Raw genomic sequence first — 23,868 nt, 5'->3', positions numbered from 1 at the left:
CTCATACAAACAATTCTATATATTTTACCATATTTGTAATTATTTAAAACTGTTATTCTATACTTAAAAAATCTTGCACATTGTAATGACTAATTTCAATAATAATTAACATTTCTTGTAGGGATGTGGATAATACAACACGAGATTCACGTGGGAAGTAAAAGGTGAAATAAAAGGTGAAAATTCCATTTAAAATCTATTTATAGTTAAAGAGTACACAAACAAAACTCACACTTACACCATCAGCAAGACAGCTTCAGGGCTCTGGTTCAACACATTCAACCTTGTTTAAACTTCTCAAGTATGTAAGCATCGTTTAATTTTCATAATTATTACTACTACTACTCACCAACTTCCTCGAATAATTTCTCCTCAACTTGCATAGATACATTTTTAGATCACATTCTCACTGTTTGCAGAGTAAAATGTTGCTCCCTTTCGCAATGATAATGGCAACAATGATTTCATGCTTGGAAGCTGTTGGAACAAACAGTAACAATCCCATGAATATGATGATAAAAACTCAAACTTTTTCATCTCCATCATTCACCATGACACCTGGTTTAGTAATTGAGAAATTCTACTACAATATCACCTTCCCAAAATCCCATATTGCCATAAAAAGCTTTGAAGTTGAAGTTGTAGATGAATCAGGCAATCAAATCCCACTTCCAGAAACTTACCTTCATCACTGGGCACTTGTGAGATATTATCAACACAAAAATGCAACAAACCCAACAATAAATACTGCCTATGACCAACTTCAAGAACCAAACTTCATCATTGCCAGCAACAATGGAGTCTGCCAACGAAATGTTTTATCGACCTACTACGCCATGGGATCTGAATCACGAACAATATCCACATTTCTTCCATACCCATATGGAATTGAAGTTGGCAACCCATCAGAAATTCCCACAGACTATGAAGAGAGGTGGAGTCTCAATGTTCATGCAATTGATATCAGAGGAGCAGAGAACAAGCTGGGATGTATTGAGTGTCATTGCCATTTGTATAATATCACAGAAGATCGATTTGGAAGGCCATTGAGAGCAGAGTATAAAGGAGGTTTGGAATGTTGTTATGATAAAACAGTGTGTAGAGTGAATCTAAGCGATGGAAGAGATTATCAAGAAAGGAATTTGTTTGTAAGATATAGAGTGAAGTGGGTGGATTGGAATGATTTCGTGATTCCTGTCAAAGTTTATTTATTCGATGTAACTGATAATTGGAACCCATTGCCAGACTCAACAGGAGCTTCTCGACAGCATAATTGTCTGGTAAAATATATTAATTACAAATTTTAGTTGTTTATTTAGTTCTTAAACTTTTCGATTATGGGTTGAATACATCTCTAAACTTTGAAATTAAAGTGTTTAATTACGTTACTTAAGCTTGTATCCAATATCAATATAGTTCCTCTATTTTAATTTCACAAACCTTATTCATATATTTAACCAGTTATTTTGTTTTCTTGTGTGTATAGATTGAATATGATGTAGATGTAGAGTCTTGCTCCCTCACAAATAAGGTTGATGATGGTAAGTGTAATGATGTGAAAAAGTCAAAGGTAATGTTTCCATCCAGTGGGTATCTCATCTATGGAGTGGCTCACCAACATATTGGTGCAATTGGTGCAACATTTTATGGAGAGGTAATTAATTAACTAATTATTATATTATATTGGCTTTGACATTAATTTATAGCTTGGAAACAAAATATAATTAAATAATTAGTTTGGTAAATTTGTATTATTATCAGGATGGAAGGGTTTTATGCTCTTCATCACCAATTCATGGGAAAGGAAATGAAGGTGGGTATGTGGTTGGAATGACAACTTGTTATCCAGAACCAGGCTCAATCAAAATCAATAATGGAGAAATGGTAACTTTTACATCAAATTATAGTTCCACACAGAACCACACAGGAGTTATGGGTATCTTTCACATTATAGTTGCTGACAAAATATTCAAATCATCATCACTTTCAAAAGAAGTTGACAATGATAACACCCTCGTCATGTAGAACCCTTTTGATAAAGTTTCTATTTCTTATTTCCTATTTCCGTTTCTCATTTTGTAAGAAATTGACGTATTTGAAAATTGTTTCTGGTTTCTTGTTTCTAGAATTTGAGAAACGTTTCCAAATATGTGACCAAATATGAGAAACTACAAAAAGTATAGTTTCTCTATGTTCCATTTCTATTTTATATAATATTGTTTCTTTTATTTAGCAAAATTCAACCTTGGCCTTTTGGTAGTCATGCGTGTTTTGTTGGAGTCCATGTCCTAAATCTCATGGGTTTCGTAGTTTGTAAATTTTTTGTACACGAATTATTTGATAAAATAAAGTGTTATTTTATTTGACATTTAATCCGCATTAATCCAAACCCAATAAAATAAGATTCAAGATTATTTCAAGTAACATCATATATGTGGTTGACATACAAGTATATCATGTTTAAGTAATGACCTAAATGGTATATAGTATATGGATAAGGTTGGATATTTTATCTAAGTGAGACTACAGATACTACTCTCTTTGTAATTATTATAATTATTGTAAAGTATTACAAATGATATGATCATGATAATGTGTAGACATGTGAGTGAGGTATTCTATACAAAGAGTTTGTATAAGACCGAACCACGAAATTATTAGTCTCTTCTTATAATACCGTTACTTGAAGAGACTTACATTTTACTAGCATGACCATAGGTAACTTGACTTTGATCTTGTGAGTTGCGAACTCTTACCTATGAGAGCGATATTTTGATTTATATGGGTGAGAGTGGCCGGATAAAAGATTCAGCCTCAGAGCTTTGGAATTTCAATCTAATTTCAACCTTTAGTTCTTCCAATCTTCCTCAAATGAAGGGTAAGACCTCTATTTATAGAGGATTTCCATGTGCCTTATATGAGCTTAGGCCCAATTACTTTTGGGCATAAATATTGGGCTTAAGCGTCTTTAATTTGACCCGAATTTTCATCATGGGCTTTTAATTGGGTTGGGTGCAAACAACTTTAATTACTCAATCCAATCTAATTTATGATTTCTACAATAATCTTAAGTTTTCAATGTAATGACATGATAACTTATAATTAGTTGAAATTTCTCATTTAACGCTGCACTATTACCTAGAAATTTTTGGATCATAAGTTTAAAAAAAAAAAAAAAAAATTGCCACAAACATTAATGGAGAATCTACGAATTTTTTTCCAAACACCACATCACACATAAATTGTTTGAATTAGGAACAACAATATATGTGTTTCTTACCAATATATAAAAGTATTTAACTGAAAATCGTCCAAATATGTGGTTAGTAATTAGAATAGATTAACGAGTGATTTTAAAAGTTGTCGAAAAAAGTACTTTTTAAATAAAATTCATTTTCCTATAACACTTTTTGGGAAAAAACAATAGTTTAAAGTGTGTTTAGTATAGTTTCTTTAGTGATTTTAAAGTATCGGTTTTTTTTATTATTATTATTAAAAGAAATAGTTGTTTAGTATAGTTCATTTAGTGATTTTAAAGGATCGGGTTTTTTTTTTTTTTTTTTTTTTTTTAATTATTATTAAAAGAAATAGTGGTCTCATATCCAAAGGTTTAAAACACTGATATAAACAAAAATGTAGACATCTCAATTTCTATGAAAATATCTAAATTGTCGATGCGGATATATATTTTTTAAAAATTAATGCTTATCATTTATATTATATATACATTTAATTACGTTTAGTTGTTTTTTTAGTATAACATTTTATTGTTTTATTTTTTTTATGTTTCATCAATTTTTTACGATATGATAGAAATGTTGATTTATTCTTAATATCAATGTTGAATTCAAAAAAATGTAAAAATATGGATGATACGTTGTCCATGGATAAAATCTCTATATTTCTCTTATGTTTAAAAAGAAATATCAACAAATATATATTATAGAAAGAAAATGTTTACGAAATTATTTTGTCATGATGAATTATTTACAATTACATATACTATTATTTTTTCATATTTTTCATCATCATGTATTAATTAACCTCTGTGGTCCGACCTAATGAGTATTTGATAATTACATATTTTAAAACCTGGAGAGTATTTACAAATTACAAACACAGTAGAATGCAATTATTATCAAATAAAAGCAGAAAAAGAAAATCGAGAAAATAGAAGAGGATAATCTACGAACACAGTAAAATGCAATTATTACAGATTAAAGAGTTGAACTCTTATGATTACTGGAAAAAAAATAATTAAAACTATTTTTTTTAGTTTTCAAAACTTGATTTATTTCCTAAATAGATTATAAAATAATAAATTTAGTGTTGACTAAAAAGGTATTTATAGCCTTAATTTTCAAAACCTAAGAACTAAAAATCAAGGCTCATTTGATAACAATTTAAGCCTTGTTTGATGAACTTTTCGTTTTTTTTTAAGTAAGCATTTTTTCCTTCTCATTTCTTACAATGAATTGCATCTTTCTTAAGTGCAATGGTTGATTTATTTACCAAATTTCAAAAATAAAAGCAATATTTTAAAAGCTATTTTTTAGTTTTCAAATTTTGGTTTGATGTTTTAAACCATCGGTAAAAAGTAGATAACTAAAAATTCGGAAGTGGAATTGCATCTTTCTTAAGGGCAATAGATGAAATGGGTGATTTTTTTTTTACCAAATTTTAAAAATAAAAACAAGATTAAACCAAAATTTGGAAGTGGAAGTAGTTACTAAATGATTACCAAACGAGACCTTGGTTTTTTGTTTTTGAAAAATTAAGCATATTTCATCTCAATTTCTTACAACGTTTTACATATTTCTTAAGTAAAAATTTTGGATTAGCGAAATTCCAAAAAAATATAGTTTTTTAAAACAATTTTTTTTTTTTAGTTTTCTAATCTTGGTTTGATTTTTGAAAACATTGGTAAAAAGTAGATCACATCAAATAGGACTCAAATGAGTGTTTATAGTTTGAATTTTCAAAAACTAAAAACTAAAAATCAAATACCAAATAGGACTAAAATGAATAACAAACAACACCTTAATATTTGGTTTTCAGTTTTTGAATTTATGTTGGTTTTCTCTTAAATTTCATAGTATGATTCTCACAATTTTTTTCAAGAGACACTTGATTTTTTAGATTTTTTTTTTTTTAGTTCTTGAAATTTGGCTTGACTTTCAAAAATATTAGTAGAAAGTGAATAACCAAATTATAAAAAAAAAAATAAAAAAATAAAAAAAAATTATTGGTAGAACTAAAGAAGTAGTATTTAGGTTTGGTGGATTTTTTTTTTGGGTCGTTTTCAAATATAAAAAAATAAGTTAATTTATTTTCAAATATAGTAAAATATCATTATCTATTAATAATAGATAATAATAGACACTAATATACATCTATAAAAAATTTTACATACTACGACTATATATTAATTCCCATAAAAGTAAAATTTAAGAATTGCGTAGATGTATAGAACAAATGATATCTAATTATAAAGGAGAGTAGAGGTAGGGATACTATCGTAGTTAAAAAAATTTCAAGACTATTCAGTAGGTAAGTTTGAGAAATTTTTCTAGTACTACCATACTCTCTTTATCTATTTATTTGGGATATAATACTCTTTTTGTTTAACTATTGATTTGTCTTGATAAATATTTGTAGGCCACATCAACAATATTAATATAGGTAGCACTCAATCTTTAAAAATATTTTGATGTGAAATGTAGAAAAAGTTCGGGAGTACCATAAATTTTTCATAATCTCGTCATACTAGAAACTTATCTAATAAGTTTTGCTAACATTCTATAAAGTTAGATCAAGACAATGATTATTTGAGATGTATTAGCAACAACTATCTAGTAAGCTCTTAAATGCTTCTCAAATTAATTATGTATGCATGAATTTGTTACTAAAATTACTACTTTAAAATACTCTCTGTTGCCAAACTGAGCTTAGCTCACTTGACATTAGATGTCTATGGTTCAAATCCACTGAAATGTACTTAAAAAAAAAAAAAAAAAGGAAAGAAAGAAAACACAAACTCTACAATTTTCTACCTATTTTTGAAAGGATTCTTTTATTCACTTTTTTGAGAAATATGTGTTGCCTTTGAAATTCAAAAATATATAGATAACAAAGGAGCAGCTCCAGGCATGTCAAAAAAGAATACTGAAATTAAGTATGTAGTCTAAATATATAAACTTTGCAGAAATGGCAAACTTTGCAGAATGTTGCAGACAAGATGTTCATCATCATATCAAAAAGTTGACAATTGGCAACACCATCATCATGTTAATATATTCTTACCCTAACACAGGCTACCAATACTACTCTAATATTTTGGGATAAATAAAGATCCTGTTATCAATATTATAATATAGATGTCCATTACTTAGTATTCAAAAAATCATGTGTCAATCTTCATATTATCTATATGCCTTATAGTCATTGTGTCGATGTAAGACCACATCCTACTTGCCAGTTTGTCTATAAATAGTGACATTTGGTGGATCTTGAAAAAACTCACACATTAGTGAGAAAATCCACTGCAAAATCCCACTTTGAACTTTCATATTATCCTATTTTCATAATTTTAGTTATTTTATTTTATTATTTTATTATATTTTCTCCATATTTGTGTTTCCATTGTGTTTCATTGTGGTCCTCAATTTCACAACATGTTATCAACACGAACTCCTATCACTTCCCTAGATGAAGGTAGGTCCTAAAGGTAGGATGGTTTTTTCCTCTTTATTATAATTAACAAATTAAATGTTATTTTTCATATTTAGTACATATTAAATTTTTAATGTAAATACAATGTTTTGTGATAGTATTGTCATGACAAACCTTACGAAAATAGAATTCGCAACTCTTGACAATAATGACAATAATTATTTGTCATGAGTGCTCAATGCCGAAATCCATCTGGATGCTATGAATCTTGGTGAAACAATTAAAGAAGAAAATACGACATCCAGTCAAAACAAAGCAAAAGCTATGATTTTCTTTCGTCATCATCTCCACGAGGAATTGAAAACAGAGTATCTTACAATAAAAAATCCTCATATCTTGTGAAAAAATTTGAAAGAAAGGTATGATTATCAAAAAATAGTTATTCTTCCTAAAGCTCATTATAAGTGGATGCATTTGAGACTATAAGATTTTAAATTAGTAAGTGATTAAAATTTTGCATTATTTCAAATTAGTTCAAAATTGTTGTTATGCAGAGAGAAAATTACTAATATTGATATGTTAGAAAAGATATTTTCTACATTTCAATCTCGAATATGCTCCTGTAGCAGTAATATCAAGAGAAATATTTTAAACAATATTCTAAATTAATTTCATGTCTTCTTGTGACCAGACAAAATAACGCGTTATTGATGAAAGAACCATGAATCTCGATAACCTGGAACAATACCATTTCCTAAAGCGAATATTGTGAATGTTAATAATCATGGTCGAGGTCGTGGTCATGGTTGAGGTCGTGTCCGTGGAAGAGGAAAAAAATAATTATTATTTTTGTGATGGTCGTTCTAATCATTCAAATTTCAAAAGAATCACACAAAATGATGATCACAAAGGAAAATCTCCACTAGATAAGAGATAAAAAGTCTTGAAAAATAAATGCTTTCGATCTCGAATGACTGGACATTGGTCACATACCTGTCGTACACCAAAACACTTAGGTGATCTCTATCAAGTCTCCCTAAAGGAAAATGAGAAAAATTTGGAAGCAAATTTTGCATACTAGGATAATGAATATTTAACCTATTCGATATGACAAATTTGGATGTGACGGACTTCTTTGGATCTCTTGAAGAGAAGATTGACACATTTGATGGAACATCAAGTGTTTCTTTTGACTTTGAGAATATATAGACTTAATGTTATTTTCTTTTATCTATCTTCATGTTTTTTTTAGTAAATGTTAACTTTTGTGTATTCCAAGTGTTCTTTTTCTTATTACATTTATTTTCTTTTAATGAAAAAATATGGATCATTTTCATATGTTGGGTGATTTAGAAGTGAGTAAAGAAGATATATGTCTGGCAAACAGTGCAACTATGCACACAATACTTACAAATAAAAAATATTTTTTCAAATTGACAATGCTAGAAGTAAAATTCAATACAATATTAGGTTCTGCAAATTTAATTGAAGAGTTTGGAAAAGAAAATATTATTTTGTGAGGAACAAAATTTGCAATTGACAATGTACTGTTCTTTAGTCAATCATAGAGAAATCTTATAAGTTTTAAAGATATACGTTAATGGTTATCATATTGAGACTGATAGTAAAAATAATGTGGAATATCTATCTCTACTATCTCAAATGAAAATCGTATATTGGAAAAGTTATCTGCTTTATCTTATAGATTATATTATGCTCATATACGAGTAATTGAAACATATGCAACAATGAACCTGAAGTTCGTGAATCCAAATATATTTGTTATTTGACATGACCGATTGGGTCATCCAGAGTCTATAATGACGGAAAAAATTATTGAGAATTCAAATAAACATCCATTGAAGAGCCCGAAGATTCTTCAATCTAATGAATTATCATGTGATGCTTGCTTTCAAGGCGAATTAATAATTAGACCATAACCAGTTAAAGTGGGAAATGAATCACCTGCATTTTTAGAAAGAATTCATGGTGATATATGTGTACCTATTAATCCACCAAGTGGATAATTTAGATATTTTATGGTATTAATAGATGCATCTAGTAGATGGTCACACGTGTGCTTATTAACAAGACGAAATCTTGCATTTGCAAGATTACTTGCTCAAATAATTAAGTAAAGAGCACAACTCCCTGATTATACAATTAAGGTCATTCGTCTTGATAATATTAGTGAATTTACATCCAAGGATTTCGATACTTATTGCATGTTAATTCGGATAAGTGTTGAACATCTTGTAGCTCATGTTCATACACAAAATGGTTTGGCAGACTCATTTATAAAATGTTTGCAATTAATTGTAAGACCATTACTTATGAGGACTAAGCTTCCTACATTTACATGGGGATATGCTATGTTGCATGCAACGTCACTTGTACGCATTAGGTCAGTAGCTTGTCATAAGTAATTTCAATTAGCTTATGGCTATGAGCCAAATATTTCTCATCTGAGAATTTTTGGATGTACAGTATATGTTCCAATTGCTCTACCATAACGCACTAAGATAGGTCCTCAAAGGAGGTTAGGAATATATGTTGGATATTGATTCCCCATCAATTATTAAATATCTTGAACCCCTGACAAGTGATGTATTTATTGCTTGATTTGCTGATTGTCATTTTAATGAGACAAATTTTCCAACATTAGAGGGAGGAATTAAGAAGTTGGAAAAAGATATTACATGGAATTCGTCATTATTGTCTCGGTTAGATCCTCGTACAAATCAATGTGAATTTAAAGTTCAGAAAGCAATTCATTTACAAAATATAGCAAATCAATTACCAGATGCATTTATAAATGCAAAAAAAAAGCAACTAAGTCACATGTACCACCTGCAAATGTCCCATAAAAAATTGATATCCCAACATAGCAAGTTGTCACTAATGAATCTAGAACATGGCAGAAGCGTGGTAGACCAATAGGTTCCAAAGATAAAAATTTTTGAAAATAAAAAATAATTAATAGTAAAAAATAGTTGGTTGAGGATGTAAATATGTATGAAGAAATCCTTGACATGACTAGTAAGGAAGGTGAAATACCTAAAGATAATAGTGAGATTTCAAAGATAATAGTGAGATTTCAATAAACTATGTCATGACAGGAAAAAGATAGAATTATACTAATGTACTTATTGACAACATTTTTGCGTATAATGTTGTTCTTGATATTATATCTGAAAATGAGAATTATGAACAAACTGTTGAAGAATGTCGACATAGAAAAGATTGGCTTTAGTAGAAGGAAGCAATCGAGGCAGAATCAAACTCACTTGAAAAATATCAGGTTTTTGGATAAGTAGTTTAAACACTAGAATGTGTCAAACCTGTGAGATACAAATGGGTATTTGTGAGAAAAAGAAATGAAAATAATGAGTTCACAAGATATAAAGCAAAACTAGTTGCACAATGTTTTTCACAAATACTTGGTATTGATTATGAGGAGACATATTCTCCAGTAGTAGATGCAATTACATTAAGATATTTAATTGGCCCGACTGTATATGAAAGTCTAGATATGCATCTTATAGATGTAGTCACGGCATATTTTCCTCCCTTATTTCCCCCAAATTTTTCGACATTTATTCCCTTCCCTTCTCCCCTATATTCCTTCCTTCCCTCATAACTCACGCATCACCGTCGGGACGAACAGAGGTTTCTGCTCACCGCCAACAATGGATGTTATTGCTCACTGCCACAATGAACCTGTTGTGAACCCATAGGACGAATAACCTGCTATGTGAAAATGGAACTCCTTGCTGCAAAAAGAACACCCTGCTACGAATGGACTGCTGGCGAACAACCTCTCTACTGTGAACGGACCTTCAATGAAAGAACATGTTGTCGAACTCACTCATTTCAAAACTCATGCATCACGACTGGAAAACGAGTTGAAATAAACCCACAAGGTATTTCTTTCCAAGAGAACCCGCTCATTTTCAAGTGATTTTTGTGTGAAATTTCTATCAATTAATATACATTTAACCTTGATTTCCAAACTCACACACCTCTATGATGATTCCCATCTTCGTTTGACCACAAGGTACATGTTTTTAGAGAACCACTCATTTTTCATGTACTTTTCATGTGAAATTTCCATCAATTAGTACACTAGAAGTATCTTTTAGATATGTTTCTGCCTTTCGACAAACTACAAACAAATTATTTTCAGAGAACCCACTCATTTTCAAGTTATATTTGTGTATAATTTCCATCAATTAGTATGTATTTTGTTAATATATTTAGCCAAACAATTTTCTATCAAGAACTTAATTTAGGAACCCAACAAGTTTTAATTTCTAATTTTAAGAACATATGGGTTTGGTTATTTATATTAATGCCTATTAGTTTCTTTATTTGTTGAGAAATGCTTCTTGTATATTGAAGATAAGATGATGAAGAATTGAGAACCTTTGTACAAAATCTCTAAAATTGAAGTTAGGTTTAAGAATTAAGGGATAGTTTTTAATCTTTCCTTATATTAGTTTCATGGAAAATAGAAAATTTGGTAAAGTAGTTTTTTTACTAGTAGTGCAACAACTCTATTTAGGTCCCTTCTCCTCACTTTGAATATAGTATAAGGTGGTTTTAATAATTTATAGCAAGTGGTTTTAGCTTCAACTAGAAAAATTACTATATATCCCAACTTATCAATTTGAAATTGAATGTTATTAGTAATTTAACGTGCTATTGGAACACCTAGTAGTTTAACTTTAATACTGTTTCGATATATGTTCTATGTTAACGAGTTTTCTTGAATTGGCAATGTTTAGCATGAGTTTTCTATGTTGTGCTTTTGACTCCCCCCTAATCATATTTAGGATAGTTACTTTGTTTGGTCTCTTTTAGTATGACACTAAGAAGCCATCCATCTAGCATGAGTTTTCTTGTTTGTATTATGTTTTATGTTAACAAGCTTTCTTGAATTGACAATGTTTAGCATGATTTTTCTATGTTGTGCTTTTGACCACCCCTTCCCCTTCAAAAAAAAAAAAAAAAAACAAAAAAAAAGAAAAGAAAAGAAAGAAATTTTATTTAGGATAGTTACTTTGTTTGGTCCCTTTTAGTATGGCACTAAGAAGTCATCCATCTAGCATGAGTTTTCTTGTTCGTGTTATGTTCTATGTTAATGAGCTTTCTTGAATTGGCAATGTTTAGCATGAGTTTTCTATGTTGAGCTTTTGACCCCCTAATCATATTTAGAATAGTTACTTTATTTGGTCCTTTTTAGTATGACACTAAGAAGTCATCCATCTAGCATGAATTTTCTTGTTTGTTTATGTTCTATGTTAATGAGTTTTCTTGAATTGGCAATGTTTAGCATGAGTTGTCTATGTTGTGCTTTTGACTCGCCCCTGCCAAAAAAACAAAAAAAATCATATTTAAGATAGTTACTTTGTTTGGTCCCTCTTAGTATGACACTAAGAAGTCATCCATCTAGCATGAGTTTTCTTATTTGTGCTATATTCCATGTTAATGAGTTTTCTTGAATTGGCAATGTTTAGCATGAATTTTCTATATTTTGCATGGTTTTTGTTATTGATATTTAGAATATGGTTGTGCTTTTGACTCTCTTCCCCGGCCTAAATCGTATCTAGGATAATTACTTTCTTTGGTTCCTTTTAGTATGGCATTTAGAGATCATCCATAAATTTTTTACCCTCACGTGCTTACATATTTAACTTCTTTGTTTGTCAGCTTTGATGTTTTGATGGTCTCCTGTACAAGATGTTTAAGTTCAGTTTAGATATGAGAATGGATCGAATTGGTGTTGGTATTTTATACTTTTGTTTCAAAATGACATTGCAATGCTTCAAAGACCTTTAGTTGAAATTTTTGCAATGAAAACTTGTGGTAGCTAGTGTTCTTTTTGTGATAGCTAGTGTTGATACTAAATTTGTTCATATTATCGAAGTTGGTTGATGTAACTTGTAGCCAAGTTAATATTATTACATTTTGTTTCAATGATAATCTATGATATTGAGAATATGTATCTTCAATTATAACTTTTGGTTTAAATATAAATTGATTAGTTGATTCTTGATTTGCTCAAAAGATTACTATATTTTAAATTTTATAACATGTTTATATATTAAATTGTGTATTATTTTTTTAATTAATAAAAAAATTACCGACGTTTTCTATAACGTCAGTAAATTGCATTTTAAAAAAATAAAGCTTAAAAAAATTTATAGTGGTACAAATTATTAATTTTACTGATGCTTAAATATGTTGCAAAAGATACTTGCAATGTCCATTAATCCACATTTAACAACAATCTTATGTGTTGCTAAAACATAATTTTCATGACAAAATGTCAGCGTCACTGTATAAGACAAATAGCAAAAAATAACGTGTTGCTAAAATTTAATATTTAGTAACGTGAGTAAAAGGTTATTTTTAGCAACACGCTAAACGTGCCACTAAAACTTTTAGCTACGTGGCAACAACGACATTTACAGTGATACGCTTTTACATGTTGCTAATACCTTTAATGGTGGTTTTGGGTTTTCAGCAACACTTCTTGTATGTCACTAAAACTAACTTTTCTTGTAGTGTCTTTTCCTATGAACAGGCGTTGGAATGGAGTTAAGCATATACTTCGTTATCTCTGAGAAACGATTGATATGAGTTAGTTTTATTCAAATAAATCAAAATTTAATCTAGTTGGTTATGCAGATTCTGGATATTTATTTGATTCACACAAAGTTAGATCTCAAACAGGTTATCTATTCACATGTGGAAGAATTGCTATATCACGGCGATCCGTGAAATAGACCATAATGGCTACTTCCTCAAATCATGCTAAAATTCTTACAATTCACGAGACAAGTCGAGAATGTGTATGGTTAAAATCAATGTCTTAGTACATTCGTGGAACATGTGGTTTTTCACCTAGTAAAATTCTTCGAACAATATTATACAAAGACAACACAGCATGTATAGCCCAAATCAAAAGAGGATGTATTAAAGAAGATAGAATAAAGCATATTTCACTGAAACTTTTCTACACTTATGATCTTGAAGAAAATGGTGACATCACTGTACAACAAATTTGTTCGAAAGATAACCTGGTCGACTTATTTATAAAGGCATTACCTACAACAACATTTGAAAAGTTGGTGTAAAACATTATGGACAACATTTTCTTCGAAAGATAACCTGGTCGACTTATTTATTCTCTTTATTTATCTCTTTTGTCATTTGTCTCCATCCCTCACCCTCCCTAAAGGAAAGGAAAGAGAATAAGAAACACAAAGAAAAGTGAACGGGAAAACATGAGGCATGTTGTGAAATTGAGTAGCACAATGGGAACATGAATATGGAGAAAATATAATATAATAATAATAAAATATAATTTAAAATAAAAAATCATAAAATAACTAAAAACATAAAATTTAATAATGGAAAATTTAGTGGAATTCTCACCAATTTATGTGTATTTTTAAGATCCACCAAATGCCACTATTTATAGGCAAAGTGGCAAGTATGATGTTGACTTATATGGACACCAAACATGAATAATTACAAGGCACATGGACAACATGAAGGGTGACACATGGCTTTTGGGATATTAAGCAATGAACATCTATTTATTATTATAATATTCATAATACTCCCCCTTAAATGCGCATATATATATATATATAAAATATGCCTCGTTAAAACCTTACTAGGAAAAACCCAATGGGAAAAAACCATAGTGAAGGAAAAAGAGTACATATTTCATATAATACATACTCCTAAAAGAATACAATATATTTACTCCCCCTCATGAAAACATCATTTAAGATCTCCGAGTTGCCGCATTCCAATGTTGTACACCAATTTTTCAAAAGTTGCGGTTACTAATGTCATTGTAAATAAGTCTACTAGGTTATTCTTCGAACAAATTTGTTGTATAGTGATGTTGCCATTTTCTTCAAGATCATGAGTGTAGAAAAGCTTCGGTGAAATATGCTTTGTTATATCTCTTTAGAAAAGCTTCGGTGAAATATTCTTTGTTATATCTCTTTAATATATCCTCCTTTGATTTGGACTATGCAAGCTCTGTTGTCTTCGTATAATATTGTTGGAAGATTTTTATTAGAAGACAAGTCACACGTTTCACGAATGTGCTGAGTCATTGACCTTAGCCATAAACATTTTCGACTAGTCTCGTGAATTACAAGAATTTCAGCATGGAGGAAGTGGTCGTTATAGTCTATTTCACTGATCACCATGATATAGTCTGTTTCACCGATCACCATGATATAGTAGTTTCTCCACATGTGAACAGATAACCTGTTTAAGATCTAGCTTTGTGTGGATCAGATAAATATCCAGAATCTGCATAACCAACTGATCAAAATTTGATTTATTTGAATAAAACAAACCCATATCGATTGTTCCTAAGAGATAACGGAGTATATGCTTAATTTCGTTCTAATGTCTTTTTGTAGGAGAAAAACTATATCTAGCTAATAAATTTACTGAAAATGCTACATCTGGTCTTGTTTTATTAGCAAGATACATAAGTGCATCAATTGCACTAAGATATGGTATTTCATGAACAAGAAGTTCTTCATTATCTTCTCGAGGTCAAAATATATCTTTCTTTATATCCAATGAACGAACTTTCATTGGAATATTTAATAGATGTGTTTTGTCCATATAAAATCTTTTCAAAATTTTTTCTGTTTAAGTTGACTGATGAATAAATATTCCATCTGTTTAATGCTCAATTTGCAAATTAAGGCAAAATTTTGTTTTTTTGAGATATTTCTTCTCAAATTCTTTCTTAAAATATTCTATTGCTTTTGAAAGCTCTTTAGAAGTTCCAATTATTATATTCAAGTTATCAACATATATAGCTATAATAGCAAATCTTGAATGTGATTTCTTTATAAAAACACACGGACATATTAGATTATTTTGATATCCTTCTTTCAATAAATATGCACTCAGGCAATTATACCACATCCGTCCTGATTGTTTCAATCCATATAGTGATCTCTGTAACTTTATTGAATAACATTCCTGGGAATTTGATGTATATGTTTCAGGTACCTTAAATCCTTATGGGATTCTCATATAAATATCATTATCAAGAGATCCATATAAATATGTTGTGACTATATCCATAAGATGCATATCCAGACTTTTATATACAATCAAGCCAATTAAATATTTTAATGTAATTGTAGCCACCACCAGAGACTACGTCTCCTCAAAATCAATATCAGGTCTTTGTGAAAAACCTTGCAACTAGTCTTGCTTTATATCTTGTGACCTCATTATTTTTATTTCTTTTCCTCACAAATACCTATTTGTATCCCACAGGTTTAACACCTTCTGCTGTACAGGCTACAGATCTAAAGACCTGATGTTTTGAAAGTGAGTTTACTTATGTCTCAATTGCTTCTTTCCACTGAAGCCAATCTTTTCTATGTCGACATTCTTCAACAGATTTTGGTTTGGGATCCTCATTTTTAGATATAATATCAAGAACAACATTATACGCAAAAATGTTGTCAATAATTACATTAGTTCGATTCCATCTTTTCCTTGTCGTGATATAGTTTATTGAAATCTCATTATTATATTTAGGCATTTCACCTTCCTTACTAGTCATGTTGAAGATTTTTTTATGGGTATTTACATCCTCAACCAAGTCTTTTTCACTATTAATTATTTTTCGTTTTTGACGATTTTTATCTTTGGAACCCACTGGTCTACCATGCTTCTAGCGTGTTCCAGACTCATTAATGACAACTTGTTGTGTTGGGATATCAATTTTTTATGGAACATTTGCAGTTGGTATATGTGACTTAGTTACTTTCTTTGCATCTAGAAATACATCTGGTAATTAATTTGCTATATTTTGCAAATGAATTATTTTCTGAACTTAAAGTTCACATTGATCTGTACGGGGATCTAAATAAGACAATAACAATGCATTCCATGTAATTTATTTTTCCAAGTTCTTAATTCATCTCCTAATATTGGAAAATTTGTCTCATTAAAATGACAACCAATAAATCGTGTAGTAAATACATCACCCATCTAGGGCTCAAGATATTTAATAATTGATGGGGAATCATATCCAACATATATTCCTAACCTCCTTTGAAGACCCATCTTAGTGCGTTGTGGTGGAGCAATTGGACCATATAGTGCACATCCAAAAGTTCTCAGATGGGAAATATTTGGCTCATGACCATAAGCTAATTGTAATGGCAAGTACTTATGATAAGCTATTGGCCTAATGCGTACAAGTGACAATGTATGCAAAATAGCATGTCCCCATATAGGTGAAGGAAGCTTAGCTCTCATAAGTAATGGTATTGCAATTAATTGCAAACGTTTTATAAATGATTCTGCTAAACCATTTTGTGTATGAACATGAGTTACAAGATGTTCAACACTTATCCCAATTGACATACAATTATTATCAAAAGTTTGGGATGTAAATTCAACAGCATTATCAAGACGAATGATCTTAATTGTATAATTAGGAAATTGTGCTCTTAACTTAATTATTTGAGCAAGTGATCTTGCAAATGCAAGATTTCGACTTGAAAATAAGCATACATGTGACTATCTGCTGGATGCATCTATTAATACCATAAAATATCTAAATGGTCCACTTGGTGGGTTAATGGGTATATATTACCATGAATTCGTTCTAAAAATGCGGGTGATTCAGTCCCCACTTTAGATGGTGATGGTCTAATTATCAATTTTTCTTGAGAGCAAGCATCACATGATAATTCATTAGATTAAAGAACTTCTGATTCTTCAATGGGTGTCCATTTGAATTTTCAATAATTCTCCTTATCATTATAGATCTTGGATGACCCAATCGATCATACCAAATTGTAAATATGTTTGGATTTATGAACTTTGGGTTCATTGTTGCATATGTTTCAATTACTTGTATATGAGTACAATACAATGCAGAAGATAAAATAGGCAACTCTTCTAATATACGTTTTTCATTTGAGACAGTGGATATGATATATAGATATTCCACATTATTCTTACTATCAGTCTCAATATGATAACCATTGCAACGTATATCTTTAAAACTTAGAATATTTTTCTTTGATTGACTAGAGAACAATGCATTGTCAATTGTAAATTTTGTTTCTTTAGTCAAAATAATATTTGATTTTCCAACCTTCGATCAAGTTTGCAGAACCTGATATTGTATTTACTTTTGCTTATAGCATTGTCAATTTGAAAAAATAATTTTTATTTGTAAATATTGTATGTGCAGTTGCACTGTCTACCAGACATAGATTTTCTTTGCTCATTCTTGAAATACCCAACATATGAAAATGATCCATGTTTCTTCATTAAAAAAAAATAATTACAATAAGAAAAACAACACTTAAAATATACAAAAGTTACTAAAAAACATGAAGATAGATTAAAAAAAACAACATTAAGTCTATATATTCTCAAAGTCAAAAGAAATACTTGATGTGCCACCAACTGTGCCAATCTTATCTTCAAGAAATTTAAAGAAGTCCACCACATCCAAATTTGTCATATGGGATGAGTCAATATGTCGTTATTTTGGTATGCAAAATTTGCTTCCACATTTTTCTCTTTTTACTTCAGGGAGGCTAGATAGAGGTCAACTAAGTGTTTTGACGTACAACAGATACGTGACCAATGCTCAGTCATTCCGCATCAAAAGCATTTATTTTCAACACTCTTTGAACTTTTATCTTGAGGAGCTTTTTCTTTGTGATCATTATTTTGTATAGTACTTTTGAAATTTAAATGATTAGAACGACCACCACGAAAATAATTATTATTTCTTCATCTGTCACGGTCATGACCTCGACCTCGACCACGATTATTATTAAAATCCACAGCATTCACTTCAGGAAATAGTGTTGTTTCAGTTGGTTGAGATTCATGATTTTTCATCAATAGCTCGGTATTTTGTTTGACCACGAGAAGACGTGAAATTAATTCCTAATACTGTTTAAAACCTTTCTCTTGATATTTCTGTTGTAGGATGATATAAAAGACATGAAAGGTAAAAAATGTCTTCTCTAACATATTAACATCAGTAATTTTCTCTCCACATAACAACAATTTTGAACTGATTTTAAATAATGCGGAGTTCTAATCACTTACTAATTTGAAATCTTGTAGCCTCAACTGCATCCACTCGTAACGAGCTTTAGGAAGAATAACTATTTTTTTATGATCATACCTCTCTTTTAAATTTTTCCACAAGATACGAGAATCTTTTTATTGTAGGATATTCCATTTTCAATCACTCATGGATATGATGACGAAGGAAAATCATAGCTTTTGCTTTGTCTTGACTTGATGTTATATTTCCTTCTTTAATAGTCTCCTCAAGATTCATAGCATCCAGGTGAATTTCGGCATCAATTACCAATGACAAATAATTATTGTCATTAATATCAAGGATGAAAAATTCTAATTTTGTGGGATTTATCATGGCGGCACTATCATAAAATATTGTACTTATGTTAGAAATTTAATAGATATTGAATATGCAAAATAACATTAAATTTATTAATTATAATGAAGAGAAAAAAACCGACATACCTTTAGGACCTACCTTTAGCGGGAGAAACGACAGGAGCTCGTGTTGATAACGTGTTATGAAAATTGAGGAGCACAACGAGAATACGGATATGAAAAATATAATTAATAATATTTTTATATAATAATAATAAATAAATAAAAACTAAAATTATAAAATAAAATAACTAAAACATAAAATAACCAAAATCTTGAAATTGGATAATATGAAAATTGGTGGAAGTGGAATTCTCACCAATGTAGGTGTGTTCTTAAGATCCACCAAATGTCACTATTTATAGGCAAAGTGATAAGTAGGATGCGGACTTACCTGGATACCAAACATGAATAACTACATAACATATGGACAACATGAATGGTGATACATAGCTTTTGGGACACTAAGCAATGGGCATCTATTTTCTATTATAATATTCGTAATACAAATTAAATAATTTTTGTTATTTTGTGTTGAGATATGAGGATAGGAGAGAGGAGAGAGGAGAGAGAAATATTAGAAATTTTTTATTTTGTTAATCTAGGGATTAAAAAGTAATTCCATTGCAAAAAAAGTTCGAAGAAAGAACAATTTTAAGAAAGCATGTCATTTATTTAACGGATTGTTGTGTTTGGAAAATTTTCTACTCTCTATCTCTATGTTCACATTAGTATATTTCTTCTCTTATAAAAAACTATTTAACATTGGTACATCCACACCATTCTAATTTGTAACCAAGTAATAGGATGATTACTACTCATATACTACTACCATACTATTATATATAGGAAAATTTCTCTTTAGTATTTGTCATTTGTTTTAATTTCAATAAGTTTCCATGGACTGGTCATAAGAAACTATTATCACAATCATAGACTGTTCAACACTTACATTATTTATGACTAAATTTTGAATAAAATATATTTTTTGTCCGTGAGATTTAGATTTGGTTTCATTTGAGTTCATGAGTTTGAATAGGTTACGGGGCATGGCCACAACTTCTTTCTTCCTTTCTTCCTTTTCTTTCCTTTTTCTCCTTTTTCTTTTTTCAATTGTTTCCATCTTCCTGTGTATTTTGTCCTAATCTCCAATGACCGAATCTGTTTATCTTTGCTTCTGCACCTTCTGTATACTGAATCTAGCTGTTATTCTACACTTGAACAACATTCTTACATTAAACCCATTTCCAATTCTTCCAAATTTTCATTTCCTCCTTTTTTTTTCTACCGCTCCCAAAATGGAACATAAAATGTCCTGGTGTAAAAGAAACTGAGCTAAATAAACATATTTGTGTATATATAACAGATCTGAAAGTACAAATAGAGATGACATAAGAAATCTGAAAAGATCTTAAACACCTTAAAAATCCCTTGAATAAAAATCTTTCTTTAATAGGATTTCCTTTCTTTATAGAAGCCCAATGTGTATATTTGACCGTGGATGTAGGTCTATTAGACCAAACCACTATAATCCTTGTGCAGATCTTCTTCTTCTCTCTTCATCTCCTAAGTTACATGCTCATTTTCTTAAAAAAAATTTCTTCTTTGATCTACATGAAATGACCAAGAACAAGAGAGAGAAGTTAGAGAGCTTTAGAACCCTAAGTGAGAGAATGAAATTGACATAATGAAGAGATAAGATTGATTACCTGGAATTTTCACTCAATTTGTTTTTCGCTACTACGTGGCTGAAGGTGAATCACATATGAACATTTATTGTCTTTGTTTCTGGGCCAGGTAAAGTGGTACACTTCTTATTGGGCTTCTATAAAGAAAGGAAATCCTATTAAAGAAAGCCGATCGATTTGTTTTAACACCTAGAATTGACCCTGTATCTACATAGCTTGTACACTCTGTTAACAAAAATACTGAAGAAAATAAGCTCAAACATTCAACATATTCAAGAACTATTCACATTTCTTTAACTTTTACAGTTTGTTATTGTAACTACTTGTATCAGAAACTAGTATAAGTACTCATCATTTACAAGTTTCGTAGCATACAATTACAATAGCCTCAAGAAAACTTTAAATCTGTAAAAGAAAAATCTGTAACTTAGCTCTCGAATAAAGATCTCTCCTTCTTCCCGTGGATGTAGGTATCATTTTGCCGAATCACGTATATCGTTGTGTAGCGCTTCTCTTCTTCCTTTCTTTTTCAAGATTGCATGTTTTGTTCATCAATCATTTACTCAAGTAGTTGCACAAAACAAACAGAAAATTTAGGGTTAGAAGAAGTTCTGCAGAAATCGAAAAGAGAGAACGAGAGAGAAAGAGAGAGAAAGGAAATTAATTATGAAATTATCACCCATCAGAATATTTTTTTTCTTTCACTTCCATCAGGCGAGGGTCAGTGGAACAAACCACGAGGAGCACATCAGTTCGAAGTTCGTGGATAAATGGTAACCAAGTATTCTACCAAACCAAAATTCTTTTGGGGCAAAATAATTGGACTCAGGAAATTGGATAAGCAAGAAGGGCCTTATCATTCATCATTTGGGCTCATTTTATTCATTCAATAAGAATCAGGCCCAACAAAGTGGTATCAGAGCAAAAGACTTACAAGATTACAATTCTTGAACAATCAAGATTCAAGTTTTTAATCCAAAAATGTCAGTAGCAAGATTTGAAGTGGTGAAATTCGATGGCAAAGGAGACTTCGGCCTGTAGAAGGCCAAAATCAAGGAGATTCTCGGCCAGCAGAAAGCTCACAGAGCCCTCCTTGACCCATCAACAATCCCTGCCACTATGACAACCCAATAAAAAGAAGACTGGGAGCTGGCAGCCTATGGTACGTTGGTTCTAAACCTTAGAGACAGTGTTCTTTGACAAGTTTTAGATCAAGAAACTGCATATAGGATATAGACTAAACAAGAAGAGTTATATGCTACTAAAGATCTTCCTAGTAAAATGTATCTTAAGGAAAAATTCTTCACATTTAAAATGGATTCATCTAAAACTTTAACTGATAATTTAGATGAGTTCAAGAAAATTGTTGCTGAATTTAAATCTCTAGGAGAAAAACATGGTGATGAAAATGAGGCCTACGTGCTTCTAAACTCTTTGCCTGAACCCTATAAAGAAATAAAAAATGCTCTAAAGTATGGAAGGGACAATATAAGCACAGACACTATAATCTCAGCCCTAAGAACCAGAGAGCTAGAACTACAGATTGATAGAAAGGATCATCATAGTGGTGAAGGGTTATATGCTAAAGAAAACTTCAAAAAAAAGCATTCAAAGGACAGAAAACCTCACAACTCAGAAGATAATAAATCAAAATAGAAAATAAAATGTAAGTATTGCAAGAATAAAGGACATTTAATTAAGGACTGTTTTATCCTAAAAAGAAAGAATCAAGAGAAAGAAAAGGACTCAAAAGGCAAACAACCCGAAGCATCTGTTGTAGAAGGCTCTTTTATCTACTCAGATACTTTAACCTCAACTTTAGACAAATCCAACCATGTAAATCCTCTAGGAAAACATGATTGGGTCCTAGAGTCTGGATGCACCTACCATATGACCTCAATGAGACTTGGTTCAACATCTTTAAACAAATTGAAGGAGAAATAGTGTATATGGGAAACAACAAAGGCTGTAAGATAGAAGGAATTGGCTTTGTTTCCATGAAACTTAAGGATTGAACTATTAAACTTCTTAGGAATGTGAGATATGTTCCACTACGTAAGAGAAATCTAATCTCCTTAGGTATGCTAGATGCAATTGGGTGTGAGTACAGGGTAAAGGAGGAACCCTTGAGGTGCTAAAGGATTCTAACGTGATATTAGTTGGGGAAAAGATAAATGACTTATTCGTGGTCAAAGGAGTTGAAATGATGACAGGGGCATATGTTTCCACCACAAATGAGATCACAGAGACTGATGAATAGCACAAAAGATTATCTCACATTAGTCTAAAGGCCTACAAGTCCTATCTAAATAAGGGATTCTACCTAAAGGTCTCTCAGAAAATCTAACCTTTTGTGAACACTGTGTTTTAGGAAAAGCCACAAGGCAAAGTTTCACTAAAGCACAACACACCACAAAAGCTATCCTAGACTATATACACTCTGACCTATGGGATTCAGCTCCTACACCTAGCCTTAGTGGCTCAAAGTATTTACTTTCTTTTACTGATGACTTCTCTAGAAAAAGTTGGGTCTACTTCCTTAAAACTAAAGACCAAGTGTTTGATAGGTTTAACAAATGGAAACTCATGATAGAGAAACAAACTTCTAAAGAAATTAAATACCTAAGAACTGATAATGGACTAGAATTTTGTAATGAAGAGTTTAACAAATTCTGTAAAGAAACAGGAATAATTAGGCATAGGTCTGTTAGATTCACTCCTCAATAAAATGGAGTAGCTAAAAGACTAAATAGAACAGTCATGGACAGAGTTAGATGTCTTCTCTCAGATGCAATCCTTAGTGAAAAATATTGGGCTAAGGCAGCAAGCTACACTGTGTACACTTTAAATAGGTGTCCTCATTCCTCCCTAAACTTTTTAAGTTCTGAAGAAAAATGGACCTCACATCCACCTAACCTAGAAAATCTAAGGGTATTTGGATGTGTTGGCTATATTCACCAAAATCAGGGGAAACTAAAGTCTAGGACAGCAAAATGTATGT

General features: G+C 30.6%; 1 protein-coding gene across 1 annotated transcript; it reads left to right on the top strand.

Annotated features, from left to right (window-relative positions):
- The first annotated feature begins 222 nt into the window (after positions 1–222).
- Positions 223–2,304, top strand: LOC120074311. Its single transcript, XM_039027399.1, has 4 exons — positions 223–305; positions 420–1,280; positions 1,487–1,654; positions 1,762–2,304. The coding sequence occupies exons 2-4, from the start codon at positions 426–428 to the stop codon at positions 2,023–2,025; spliced, it is 1,287 nt and encodes a 428-aa protein (XP_038883327.1). The 5' UTR covers positions 223–305; positions 420–425; the 3' UTR covers positions 2,026–2,304.
- Positions 2,305–23,868: the final 21,564 nt, after the last annotated feature.

The sequence above is a fragment of the Benincasa hispida genome, chromosome 1 (assembly GCF_009727055.1).
Source record: "Benincasa hispida cultivar B227 chromosome 1, ASM972705v1, whole genome shotgun sequence".
Classification (NCBI taxonomy): Eukaryota; Viridiplantae; Streptophyta; class Magnoliopsida; order Cucurbitales; family Cucurbitaceae; genus Benincasa; species Benincasa hispida.
The sequence above is the reverse complement of the archived record's forward strand: the minus strand, read 5'-3'. Positions and strand labels throughout refer to the sequence as shown.